Here is a 13,002-nt window from a genome sequence, read left to right as displayed (position 1 = left end):
TAAATAAAAAGCACCTGCCAATGCATAAATGGCTTTTAGAATCAACATTTGAAAAAATAAAGTTTTTGCTTTCTTTTTTTCGATGTTTATTTTTACTAATTTATTCAGAAGAATTAGAGAAATTACATTTTACTTGCTTCACAATACGTTTTATTCCATCATGCGTCCTTTTTTTGCACATTTAAGCCACTTAAGGGTCTTTAATATTTAATACATTTTATTAAACAGGATCTTTAAAATGCTATAAATTACATAGTTACGCACGCATTGTCCTCATATTCACGCAAACTATTGTTTATTCTTTTGGCTTCGGCTTGAACGATGTAAAATACCGTTGAAGAATGGAAAGAGTAAAGTTCATTGTGTTGTTACTGCCAGTTTGTTTAACTATCATTGGTAAGATTAAACGTAGTGTTCGAACTTAATAATACAACTATACTAGAAATATAAACTTTTGCACACGCACACACGAATGATTTTCTTAATTAGTAATGTTTTGAAAACGAAACTGCTAGAAATATGTTTGCGCTTTACACGAAGCGAATAAAACTCTATTGGCGTCTTTTAAATTTTAATAGAGGACTATGTTTAACGAGTATATTAAGCCATATCCCAGTAAATATTGTATGGACTGCTATACCAATAGCATATATGTGTACATAAGTTGTGTATATTTGTGTTAAATAAAGTTGAGCTTATTGTCGGCCAAAATGTTCAATTCATGGTTATTTCTAAAGTTTGTTCAAACAAGTTTCTTACTCACATAGAAAATATTGTTTTATTAAATAGCCTAAGTAATTTTTCTGAAAATTTGACTTGCTTAACATAATGTATTTTTGTTACTATGTGACACAGCAGCTGGCAAGCTATGTAAATTTGAATACGAGTATGTGTGTGGCAATGAAGACTGCAAATGTCGTTTCATTCATCAAAATGGACTCAAAGTTTCAAGAATATTCAAAAGAATTATTGCCAGGCTGCCAGGTGTAAGCCAACTATGCGACACATGTCCAACGTTTTGCAGCAAGTATGTTTTTGATATACATCAATTATCAATAACACACACACATACACACATTGCTTTTTTCTTTAAAGTTTACTTGGTAACAAAATTTATTTTAGAGAGAAACGCATCATTTGTCAGTATGGTTCTTGTGATAAGAACAAAGGATGTATTTGTCAAGATTGTTGGAGTGGTGAAACATGTTCTAAATACCGTAAGTTTGTCTGTGTGAGAATACTCGCAATCGTTATTTCCGTTACAGTAGTTTTACTTTCTTATAACCTTCATTTTATTGGCTATACTGGCAAATGATTCATTTTACAACTTTTCTAATCAATTAAATAAAAGTACAGGCTCTATTTTACTTCAAATCGCTGAGATGCTGAAAAAAATTTTTGCAGGTAATAAACAGCCGATGATTGAACAGACTCTTTATTTTGGTCATGTGAAGAAAGATGTCGATATTGGACATGAAATTGTCACAGTTTCTGCAGTTGATGATGATCTGGAAACTTGTGTTGATAAATCCAACTGTCCTTGTGGTCGGATCAAGTATGCTATCATTAAAGGAAACGACCTTGGGTTGTTTCATATCCATCCAGATAGTGGAGTTGTCAGTCTTGTTAAAAAACCATATGATCATCATGAATTAATCTCTATTACCATACTTGCAAAAAATGATGAGTATTCATTGAATAAAGAAGAAGAAACTGATAAAAATAAAGCAACTGTTTTTATAACTTTTCAAAGTGATGAGCTTCGTACAAATGTTTCAAGAGAACGAAGATCACTTCATCATCGTACACGAAGGAGTGTTACGGTAAGAAATTTAACAGTTGTGTCGTTTTAAAGTGTTATGTCATGTTGTGAGCTGTTAAGGTACATTGTAGAGTATTAATGTTTGTGATAGGTTGTGTAAGGTGTTAAAGTAGATTGTAAAATTTTACGTCAGATAAAAAGGAGATAAGGTACATTGTTGAGTATTGAGGTATGTTACGGCAGGCTTTAGAGTGTAATGTTAGGTTGTAAATAATAGAAACTTACGTTGGGCTATATAGTGTAGAATACTAAGTTATGTTTAAATGTTATAGTATGTTGTAACGCATTAGCTAAGCTATAAAGTGTTACATCTTGCAGTGCTAATGTAAATTATAGATTTGTAGATTTTGTCAGGATTTGCTGTGTCAATGTAGATTGTAAAATGATACTGAAGTGGAGGTTGCTTTGTCAATTTAGATTGCTAGATATTACAAAATACATTGTACTGTTTAACTTGTACATAGATTACGTAATCCAAAATTATTTTCTTAGTCATACAGTGCTCTGGAAATAAATTTTGAAGCAACGACCAATCAAACATTTTTTCCTTCTGATTCTTCGATTGACTACCGTTTGTATGTGAAACAGAACAGTTCTGCCTCTCCTGAACAACTGAACAACGTCAGCATCCTGTTGAAATCTGACAATCTCAAACTTCCTTCAGATAAATCTGGATATTCAGTAAATATTTCCAATTCTATTCAAACAATTGGATCGTTTGAACATTCAGAAAGTAATAATATAAAATTCACAGTTCCAAACACTATCCCTGCTTCGGGTTCACAAGCTTATATGGAAATACATTTCAACACAACTGTTCCGACAACATTAAGTCCTTTGGCTTTACTTCAAGTTACGTTCATTATGAATGCAACAACGTCTTCAAATGTTCCAGTGACGTTTGGTCCTAAGTATTCCAATGAAATTTTTACAACTTATCCTGAAATCACATTACGACGAACCACATCTGGAGGTAGGATGTATAGTAATGACAATGAACCAAGCTAAATGTCTTGATAGGCAAAAATTCTCCTTACACAATACCAGCCACTGTTCATTCGTCCATACATCACACACTCCATTCTTCCATTCCACTCACTAATCATTCCTCCATTGTACTCACTAATCATTCCTCCATTGCACTCACTCTTCATTCCTCCATTCTACTCAATCTTCATTCCTCCATTGCACTCACTCTTCATTCCTCCATTCCCCATTCTCCTCCATTCCATTCTTCCATTCCTCCATTCATCCCTTCCATTCATTCTTTATTCCTTCTCCATACTCAATCTCCATTCCTCTATTCCACTCAATCTCCATTCCTCCATTCCACTCACTCTCCATTCCTCCATTCCACATACTCTTCATTCCTCCATTCCACATACTCTTCATTCCACCATATCACATAATCTCCATTTTTTTGTCCAACCTTCCCTCTTCCAACAAACATGCGTTGTCATTCTTGAATTATAAATTTAATTTGTTTACAAATATTTTATATCTTTGTATTTCTTATGAATTATTTTTCATAGTTGTCAAAATTGGTGATATCTTAAGCTTTGATATAAACATTACATTTCCAAACTTCAACTTTCACTTCATATTGTCGCTAACGACAATGATCAACCAACTTCAAGTTTTGAGTATTGAAAATTGGCAAATTATCAACAAAAGTGATTCGGTCAGAGCTCAGAGCCTGACACAACAAATTTACACGGGAAAAGATGATAATACTACACGTCGTGTCATCTTGGACTTTGGACGCGTTGAGGTTTGTAAACAAACAGAAAAATTATGAAGGGGGATTTATGGCATTTTTGGGTAGTGGTAAATTAAGTTGCACAAAAGTAAGAGGACTGGAACTGACTATCTAGGCATTTTGGGGATAGTAGTAAATTGAGTGGTGCAAAATTTTCTAAATGGGAGTGGGAAAATTTTTACAACAGAAAAGAGTCTAACCATTTGATGGTAGCTTAATCCTATTGATTCACAATTTTTTTGGAAGTTCAAATGTTTCATTTCTTCTTATATCAGATTTCAAAAAACGACTCAGAGATCAACACAATGAGAGTTTCGTTCTCTGTGAAAGTCAATGATCATTACAATCTAAAAAACGAAACTATCCTTTACGTTGGTGTTGGAGCTTTTGCTGGTAGCACAATGGTTGGAGTCACACAAAATGATTTTATGTTGTTTAAGGTTTACATTTTCTTTCACAATTCATTGCATCGCTCATGATTCTCTCTTCATTAATGTATGAATGGCTCCTTTTTACTACCTAATTTTAGAATGAACCATATTTATTTGCGAAAATCGATGCACTAAACAGTACCACTCGAAGGTATTTTTTCAATGACATCATTCACTACTCGTGGACTGTGGAACATGCCAATGGTTCATATGAAAATGCTGAGAACGTAACAGTCACTTTCCTTATTCCTAAATGGCTCAACTTGTCAAAGAACGAATTTTTGACACCATCAAATTATAATCAGACAAGCAAATCTCTGATGTCAGTACATATGACCACTCTCCCAATGAGTACGTTATTAAATTGAATTTTACATGTAAACATATAAACAAGGTGCACTTTATTTTCCATGTGTTTTTTCAGACGAAACATTGAGTGGTATTCTCACCTTAACGGTCAATGAATTCGTGATGTCATTGGATGACTTGAATATAAAAATACAGTTAGCATACCAAACAAGCAAAGGAGTAAAACGTCCAGTAGAAACATATAAAGCCAGTACAAGCTATATTGCTGGACTGCCCTTATTTAAATTTGCAACAGATTGTGCCCAAAATACCACCATCGATATTGGGCAAGTTATAGATATCACACTGGATATTACAGTAAATATTCAATTTTGTGGACATTTGTCGGTAAGTTCAACTTTTGTAGCTTCTTTCCAAAAATATTTATTCATCTCATATATATATATATATAGAAACATAATAGAAAATGCTCATATTATAAAAACACATTAACACCATAACATTATTACATCACTCATTTCATGAGTTCATTACTTCATTATGCAATATTAACTAATCGTTATAAGAAATCATTCGTAACTTTTTCTTTTCTTTTGCAATTATAAGTCATTTTTTATTTGAATAGATTTTTACTCGTGGTCAGAATAGTTCAGTCATACTAAAACTTATTTTGGCGGAACAACCTGTAGATGTTAGCAAAGCTGAGAACATTTTAATTCAAAACAAAAATGCAATGTTTTACCGTAACCACCAACTTGATCTGGGCTGCATTCGAAAGAAAGATATTTCTTCTACTGCGGACGAGAGCAACACAGTAAAAGTACATGCGAAAGTTATTTTAGAAGACACTGAATTTGTTAAAAATCTCACTACCTACTTCGTCGGTTTTTCCTTTGTAAGCAATGGAAAATTTATTTGGGTTTCTGAGCTGTCTTTTTTCACCAATATATCACCTGAACGTCGACCAAGAATTGAAGTCACTCCCTCATCAAATGGAAGTGGAAGTTTATTTCAAGGGTAAGCAAAATGTCACCATTTTATGTAAAATTTCAAACTAACATAGCTACAAGGAAGTCACTACGCATAATTCAAAGCATTTTTCTCTGCTAAATCATTATTTATAAATGAGATTATACATGAAAACAAGGAACAAATTATATTTTTCAGCTCTGTTGTCGAGTATAATTTCACTATTTCTCACAAAAACAATTCACGGGCGCAAGCTTTTGACATTGAAGTTCTGTGGATGTTACCTTCCTATACTAAATTTTTGCAAGTCAATAGAAAGCATTTCAACTTTTCGCGGAAGGAAGACAACGTCATGTTTAAGGTAAGCCATACTACACGCGTGTAACATTTTAGTATATTTTAAAAAATTGCAAATTTATTATGCGAGTTTTGAATTAACTCATGATACAATTGCATATGGAACATAAATAATGTAGTCACTGGTTATTTTTTATTATTCTCTCTTGTTTTGATTTATTACTCGCCTCGATCGTTGAATAACAATCCTATTTTCAATAAATCATAGTTTTCTCTATAATATTTTTTATAGTTAGATAAATTGGCGTTTGGTGAGACAGTGTATGAATCATTTTCAGTAGCAATTGATCCTAACAAGATAAGAAAGAAACCTGGAAAGAATTATGTTGTCACACCATTAGCAGTGACTTATAAAAACTCTAGCATAAACGTGCAAAAGTATTTTGAGCCTTTGCTAGCAATTTCGGTTGCATTTGAAATACCAGGTATTGTTTCTTTCATAATCATCTTTACTCTATGATTCCATGAGATTATTTTCATTAGTAAAAGGTTTAGCTAAATACTGTCTTCATTAATACATTAAAATTTCTTTCAGATTTACAGACATCGAACGAATCCTCCTTAAAAGGTGCAAAAATATGCCTGTAACAGTGCTCCTGTAATAAGAAAAAATACATTTGAATTATTTTCAAATGATGGTTTTTGCTCAACATGAGAAAATACAGAATTTTCATAACTACAGTTGTACAGTCTATAACAATGAACTTTTTCTTTAATAATTGTCAACATTGGAATAATTTTTATAGAATTTTACAGTCGTGGCTATTTGGTAGATAGAAGAAAATCAATTGTTTACATCTGCTCTGTTTCATCAAGCAGGTATTATGATCCAGTTGTTGCAACTGCAGCTAAAATTTTCATTTTTTATAAAACTTTTTCCCGAATGCTTAGCACGTCTGCAATTTCAAAGGAATTTTTATAAAAAATACCAACACGGGACAATAATGCTTTTACGATGCATTATTTTTCAAAATGCTTCCATATACTTCTTAATAAAATTAAGAAAACATAACTGTATTCCATTTAGTAAAGTTTAAAGGAAATTATTTTTTAGAGACAAACCAAGCTGCTTCTGGTCAAACTCTAACGGTGCAACATGGCAAGGTATATGTTGTTATAAGTTTAGATCATGGATTGAAGTATTTAGAATTATTCGCAATTCTTTATTCTGCCATGATTATATGAAACTTAAATTAACGTATAATATTTACATTAACTAGCTCTTCATGTTTCTGTTATCAACATTATTAAAGTGGACAGCGATAATCAATTGGTGTACGGAATTGGTAGCAACAAAAATGCCTACATGAAGTATTCTCTAGACAAAGATAGGTGGTATATCATAACCAACAATGTGTGGGCCAGTGTTGCGTCAAGTTTGTCCAGTCCAGACCCTGTTCATATTGATACTAATTATAACCACAACGCAGATCCTGAACCTGAAAAACAGACGAATATGACCTCAGGAGACAGCTGGGGAGGTCAGTTTTTCTTAACTTGCTTCTCTATTTAAAGAAGGACAACTTGGCAAGTAGTAAATGAGTATAAAGAACTAAAAATAAGTAAATTCTTGAAAATAAACTTACTCTACCTTTTCATCATCACAATAATAAATAATCTTAGATGATAACAAATAGCATGATTTTGCAAAAAGCAGCCATTATATCAGTCATTTACTATCTACTGCGTATTGTGGATGCATTTGCTTGTGGAATTGAGATCTAAGTAAGTATACGAAAATCTTTTCTTTAATCATTTCTTTCGAAAAAAAAAGAAAAAGATCTGTTTCCAATTCACAACATATTGATTTTTGAGTAGATTTCAAAGTTGTGCATTTTCAAAACACTGTAATTTCAAACTTTAAAGACAATTGTATGTGTTTTACAACTAAGCGATTATTTCAAAGCACAGTTATGTCAGACAATATCCGTACAAAAGATCTAAGAACAATTTACAGCATTTCGGTAGTTAACAATTATTGGACTCTAGCAGCACGTTTATAACACTTTATACTGACTCTAGTACTTAACATTTTATATTGAATGTGATATATAATAGTTTATAGCATTTAGGTACTTAAAAGGATTATGGTACAGTAGTACTTAACAGTTTGTAAAGCATTTCAACAGATCGTGAGCTATTTTTAATCAATGATATTTTACGTTTCAGCCAACAAACTTGGTATCTTTTATCGTGCAGCTGGGAGTAATCAATGGTCTCAAAAAGCATGCTGGGATTGTTTTCCTTGATTTTGACATTTTAGACTGCTTTTGTTGAAACAAAAGTTTATAATTTTATTAGCGATGAAATGATTGACGCAAATAATCAAGCGAATGAAAAAGGACTTAAAATCAAGTAAATTAAGAAAGTAGATTTGTCGTAGTGGAACTGAAAATAATTGTAAAATCATTAACTAAATTTGGATATTTAAAGTATAGATTCGAACAGGTTAGAATTAAAAAGGCTTGGTATCTACCTATTTGCACGATGTACTATCGTACCATCCTCCCTGACATTAGTCATTTATTGCAACTGGGACCACTATACAAACAATAACATGTCATTTGAATAGAAATTAGTTCGAACAAACAAGAAAGCATAGTTACAAAAAACAATCTTATTTACTGAAGCATACAAGAAAATATGCAAATTTGCAACTAACCAATTGACCTATGTTTGCCGTGATAAGAAAGTTCATGTCATGAAAGTGTTCTAATGGTGTAGTAGCTGAGCTCTTTCCTTCGATCTTTTCATTATGATAAACATTTCATTGAAATGAAAAGTATTCTGGTTTTGTAGAATACTTGTCTCTAATATTGGATCATGCAGAAAGGAACAGGTACGTTTTGTAATTTGCTATGTAAAAGTGTAAAGTGCGCGCAAGAATTATTCTGTTTTTCGTATAATCTTAGTTAACTGGTGTCCTTAGACTTTCTCAAAAAGATCTTTTCATATATATATATGTATATATACGTATGTGTGAGGTTGCGGTTTATGCTTTTTTCGCGATAATCTATTTTCTCAGGGGTTCTTCTTGTAATAAACATATATAAGATATGAATGCCTACCAAGCCAAGCTTCTCGAACGACGACAATTTGATTTGTGTATATGGAATTTTTAACGTCATGTTAGTCAATCAAATACATCCGACTTTTCGTCGTTTTCACCATTGGAAGCAAAAGAAGATGTCTGCTAGATGTCTATTATAGAGGCACGAATCATAATTTGTTTGAAATTTCTAAAGACTTTAGAGTCCTAAAAGATATAAGACTATAAGTATTTTGGATCTCATAATGTCATGACGTTAATGTAAGTAATATATAACATAATTTATGCTTTAAATACTCATCTATTAATAGTAATCTTTTGTCAAAATTTTTTTGTAGGTAAAATGACAAATACAAATACGCAAAGCAGTGAGAAAGAATGGCCTGACCGTACAGGCGGATATGCATTGATTCAATATCTCCACACACTTGTAAACAACAGAAATTCTATTGGAAAATTTAACTTTGTTTATGTAAAGTATTTACTTGAAAATGGCGTAAATGTGAACAAATGTGATGATGTTGGTCAATCTCCATTTCATATTGTTGCTAAACATTGGAACATTGACGTTGCAAGATTCTTACTTGACCATGGTGAGTATAAGCTATACCTTTAACGTTAATTGCCGAGGGGGGAGGGGGTAGAATGTTCATATTTACAGTTGTGACGGAGTTCGTTCGTTAGAAAGTGAATTGCCTTTGTGTAGTTGTAACTCATAAACCATCAAATATAGTAAAAGGATGCAAATGACAAATTTAAACGATATTAGGAAATAGTATGAATAGTTGAAGAAGTTTAAACCAGGTTTGATCTGAGTCGTGGTGTCACGTGCCATAATTACGTCACAGATTTCTTGCGTTTGTATCGATACACAAATTTCAAAAACATTTGGTCTCAAAGATATTTTAAATTTGTAAGGACTTCTTGCCTCTTGCGCATTTGTCATTCTGCCACATATTAGAAAAGCGAAATTAAAGTGATTCGAGCATGTTGAAACGTCATGTAAACACATATCAAAAGTGTACAAATGGTAGAATGTAAGTAGGAAATTTAAATACTGTGCCAACAGGTGCTGACATCAACTCCCAAGATTATTTTGGTCGAACACCTTTACACGAAGCGTGCTCATTAAACTATGTGGAAATGGTGGAATTTCTTCTCCAGAATGGCGCAGAAATAGGCATGCAGACGTTTAATCTGAAGCAACGACCAATTCATTTCGCAGCTAAAAATGATTCCCGAGAATGTTTAACAACTCTTCTAGCATATGGCGCTGACATCAATTCTCTTGATAGTAAAAATAGGACTCCATTACAGGTAATCTTGTTGATTTATATGAATAGACCTTAGTCTGCTGTTTTATTGCATTGTGAGTCTGTGAGATGTGCAACTGAAATGAACTTTTTGGGAAAACTTTGTGGTAAACGGTGACTTGGAATGATGAGTAAAATGCGATTTACAAAGTCTTCTTGTTGATATTATCAAACAAGATCTAATTTGATAAACAATTCAAAAGTTTGTCTTTACACAATGTCTTCAAGATTTAATTCCTTTCAACTTTCACGATTCCTATGTTGAGCTCAAGTTCATACAATACTCATGACTTGATGTATATACGAGAAATCTACTATTGACGAAGTAAAATACAAATAAAACAATTTTTCAAAAACAATTTGTTCACATTTTATGGTTTTAGTTTGCAGCAGAGACGAACCGAGAAAATGTTGCTGTTTATCTTATCAATGAAGGTGCTAGTTCTGCCATTTACGATAAGAATGGCAATTCAGCATTAACCATACTCATTGAAAAAATGCCACAAGTTGCAGTGAAAGCTCTTGATCAATTTCATTACACAGACACTGTGAATCGCCGCGAGTTCTTCTCACTTCATTCTTTGGAAGGGAACAAAATAAAGGCAAGCGAGGGAATGGTTGCTTCACGAACGCCTTTTGAAGTCGCTGTTCAAAAACGTTGTTTCACCATCGTTATGCATCCAGTGTTTTTAAGGTCAATTGATTTGAAATGGGCACAATTTGGCAGGTCTGCTGCGATATTTGATCTCATTTTGAGTCTCATTTACACATCACTATGGACTGTGGTTTGTTTCACAATGCGCTACAAGCCAGGTGATATGTACTTCCCTTTGAAATCACGGGGTTGGCTTTTTGCTGTAGTGACAATGATTGTCATTATGACTGCATATAAGATTCGAAAGCATTTTAAAGGTAGAAAAATTTTATTTATTGACTTTTTTATTTCGTCCAAAAGAGAATAAAATTATTCATAGATTTTATAAGTTTTTTGTTAAAGTGAAATATCTTATATGAAATACTTTTGAATGATTTTATCTGCATGTAATTCTACTGCTTCTTTTTAGACATACTTCATGTTCGTCAACAAGAGAGAAGCCGTATGATTTATCGAGCACAAAGTGTTGAGAAAGATCTCGATTATTGCCAGCTGGAAGGAACAGAAGAATGGGAATATTCAAAAAAAGAAATGACTTCAGTGCATAATCAGCCGTCATGTTTTAAGAACTATGAAGCTTGGATATACTTTGAATGGTTGGCCTTGTTCTTAGTCATCTCTACGATTATAACACATGTGATATTTTTAACACGTGATTCAGTCTTGTGTTATAAAATACACAGATTTGTGTTGATTGTCCTCATAATCATGTTGTGGATCCGAATTGCAAAATATGCACGACCTTTTCATATGACGGGGCCCATTGTTGTTATCTTTTCTCATATAATAAAGGACATTGTTAAATGTTCTTTCCTCTTTGTCATATTATTTATACCTTATACATGTGCATTTTGGTTATGCTTTGGTTTTTATTCACCAAATCCCGTAACTGGTTACAGTCACTTAGGTGATTTATTATATTCAATGATTGCTATGGTTGTTGGAGTGGATTTTCCCATGGATAAACTACTTTCAGCTGATGCATTTATGGCTCAACTTCTGTGCAGTACTTTCATCATCAGTACTGCAATAATTGTTGTGAATATCCTTATTGCCATTCTGTCGCATACATTTACACGTCTGTATAGCAACGCCGTGGAAAATGCTGTAATGCAAAGAGCGAGAGGAATTTTAAAACTGGAGAAAACGATGGGGAAAAATTCTCAGCAAAAATTTTACAACTATATGAGAGAACACTGTAGTCCACAAGTTACAGAAATGGACGCTGAATTTCAATCAGGGAATTATAAAAAGGATGACAGGTTGTTTTTTTTCATAAAATGTTTTTCCAATGACGAAATTTCCACGTAAAGACTTTACTGACTAAATTCCATTTATTTTAGTTCATCTGCGGTTATGGAAAGAACTGACAGAGCTTTGATGAAAGAAGTACTTAGACAAAATCTTGAGAACACTGTGAAAATTGATCGCATCCTAAAAACACTGATTGAAACGCATGTAGATGGAAGGAAGTTTAACGACTGTTTATCCGAAAGCGAATATACATCAGAGTTTGTGGAGATTTGTAAAAAACTTTCTGATTCTCAAAATCCGTTGATTCATAATGAAGACTTCGTTAGACCTGGCGATCTGAGTATGATGAAAATGATTAAAAATAGGATAAATCGCTCCAATAAAAAGTCCAGCAAAAAAAGTCAACAATCTGATTCATCTCTCCGAAGTGTTATTAATTCTGATAGAAAACAAATGCGCATAAGCTCTAGAAGAATCCACCACTTTAGAAGAACACAGACTCCAATACAACGAACAAATCAAATTGGCTCATTCAGTAGCAACGGTAGTGTCACTATTTGACGCGTGTTTATTTTGTACTTTTCGTTAATCCTCTTTAAAGGTTAGAAAACATTTTATTATCCCGTGAGAGACATTAATTAATCTACAATTATTAATTATGAAGTATAAGGGTAACTATAGCAACTGTTTCACACCTTGTATAAATGGCCAATGGCCCAATACGGTTAAAATTTGCTTTTAAAACTATAGAAATGTGTTGTGTAACATTTTGACAAAACCGAATGCATTTTCCAATTCTAGCTGAGTCTTAAACCAATTAAAATTTTTTCATACTTTGAAATTTGATTTCTAAATTAGGCAATGTGCTCTGACAGACATTACGTCGGGACTTTCGTCTCATTAATGTAATGCATTAACTGTGAAAAAAAATAAATATTTCTAGCTTTCCGTATTATAACCCACGTAGCATGAACAAAATTCAAGAGTAATTCATACATTTATATTTCTAATCCTCACCTGACTAACATTGGTATTATAAAGAAAAAACTAACTTTTAGTAAATTCTTCATGATCAGTGTAAATA

General features: G+C 32.7%; 2 protein-coding genes across 3 annotated transcripts; both read left to right on the top strand.

Annotated features, from left to right (window-relative positions):
* The first annotated feature begins 251 nt into the window (after positions 1 to 251).
* Positions 252 to 8,126, top strand: LOC124446514. Of its 2 annotated transcripts, none has more exons than XM_046997353.1 (17): positions 252 to 396; positions 859 to 1,027; positions 1,123 to 1,217; positions 1,405 to 1,823; positions 2,315 to 2,795; positions 3,355 to 3,593; positions 3,857 to 4,021; positions 4,111 to 4,363; positions 4,437 to 4,708; positions 4,947 to 5,338; positions 5,489 to 5,651; positions 5,880 to 6,072; positions 6,183 to 6,215; positions 6,394 to 6,466; positions 6,702 to 6,751; positions 6,868 to 7,128; positions 7,817 to 8,126. In XM_046997353.1, exons 1-17 carry the CDS (start codon positions 342 to 344, stop codon positions 7,894 to 7,896), a joined length of 3,393 nt encoding a protein of 1,130 aa, XP_046853309.1. In that variant the 5' UTR covers positions 252 to 341; the 3' UTR covers positions 7,897 to 8,126. The 2 variants fall into 2 exon arrangements, with proteins under 2 accessions (XP_046853309.1, XP_046853308.1); XM_046997352.1 differs by having other exon boundaries at positions 856 to 1,027.
* Positions 8,127 to 9,839: 1,713 nt separating this feature from the next.
* Positions 9,840 to 13,000, top strand: LOC124445230. The gene is made up of 5 exons (XM_046995936.1): positions 9,840 to 10,013; positions 10,393 to 10,921; positions 11,074 to 11,204; positions 11,457 to 11,926; positions 12,008 to 13,000. Exons 1-5 carry the CDS (start codon positions 9,840 to 9,842, stop codon positions 12,477 to 12,479), a joined length of 1,776 nt encoding a protein of 591 aa, XP_046851892.1. The 3' UTR covers positions 12,480 to 13,000.
* Positions 13,001 to 13,002: the final 2 nt, after the last annotated feature.

Source organism: Xenia sp. Carnegie-2017, unplaced genomic scaffold, assembly GCF_021976095.1.
Source record: "Xenia sp. Carnegie-2017 unplaced genomic scaffold, XeniaSp_v1 HiC_scaffold_22, whole genome shotgun sequence".
In the NCBI taxonomy this organism is placed as follows: Eukaryota; Metazoa; Cnidaria; class Anthozoa; order Malacalcyonacea; family Xeniidae; genus Xenia; species Xenia sp. Carnegie-2017.
The sequence above is the reverse complement of the archived record's forward strand: the minus strand, read 5'-3'. Positions and strand labels throughout refer to the sequence as shown.

Bases quoted from the DNA above. Each gene is read 5' to 3' on its own strand.
- LOC124446514 (XM_046997352.1), top strand. From the start codon at position 342: ATGGAAAGAGTAAAGTTCATTGTGTTGTTACTGCCAGTTTGTTTAACT. The intron at 2,796-3,354 runs GTAGGATGTATA...TATTTTTCATAG, and splicing joins ACGACGAACCACATCTGGAG to TTGTCAAAATTGGTGATATC. The intron at 3,594-3,856 runs GTTTGTAAACAA...TTCTTATATCAG, and splicing joins TGGACTTTGGACGCGTTGAG to ATTTCAAAAAACGACTCAGA.
- LOC124445230 (XM_046995936.1), top strand. From the start codon at position 9,840: ATGGTGGAATTTCTTCTCCAGAATGGCGCAGAAATAGGCATGCAGACG. The intron at 10,014-10,392 runs GTAATCTTGTTG...TTATGGTTTTAG, and splicing joins AAAATAGGACTCCATTACAG to TTTGCAGCAGAGACGAACCG. The intron at 11,927-12,007 runs GTTGTTTTTTTT...CATTTATTTTAG, and splicing joins AATTATAAAAAGGATGACAG to TTCATCTGCGGTTATGGAAA.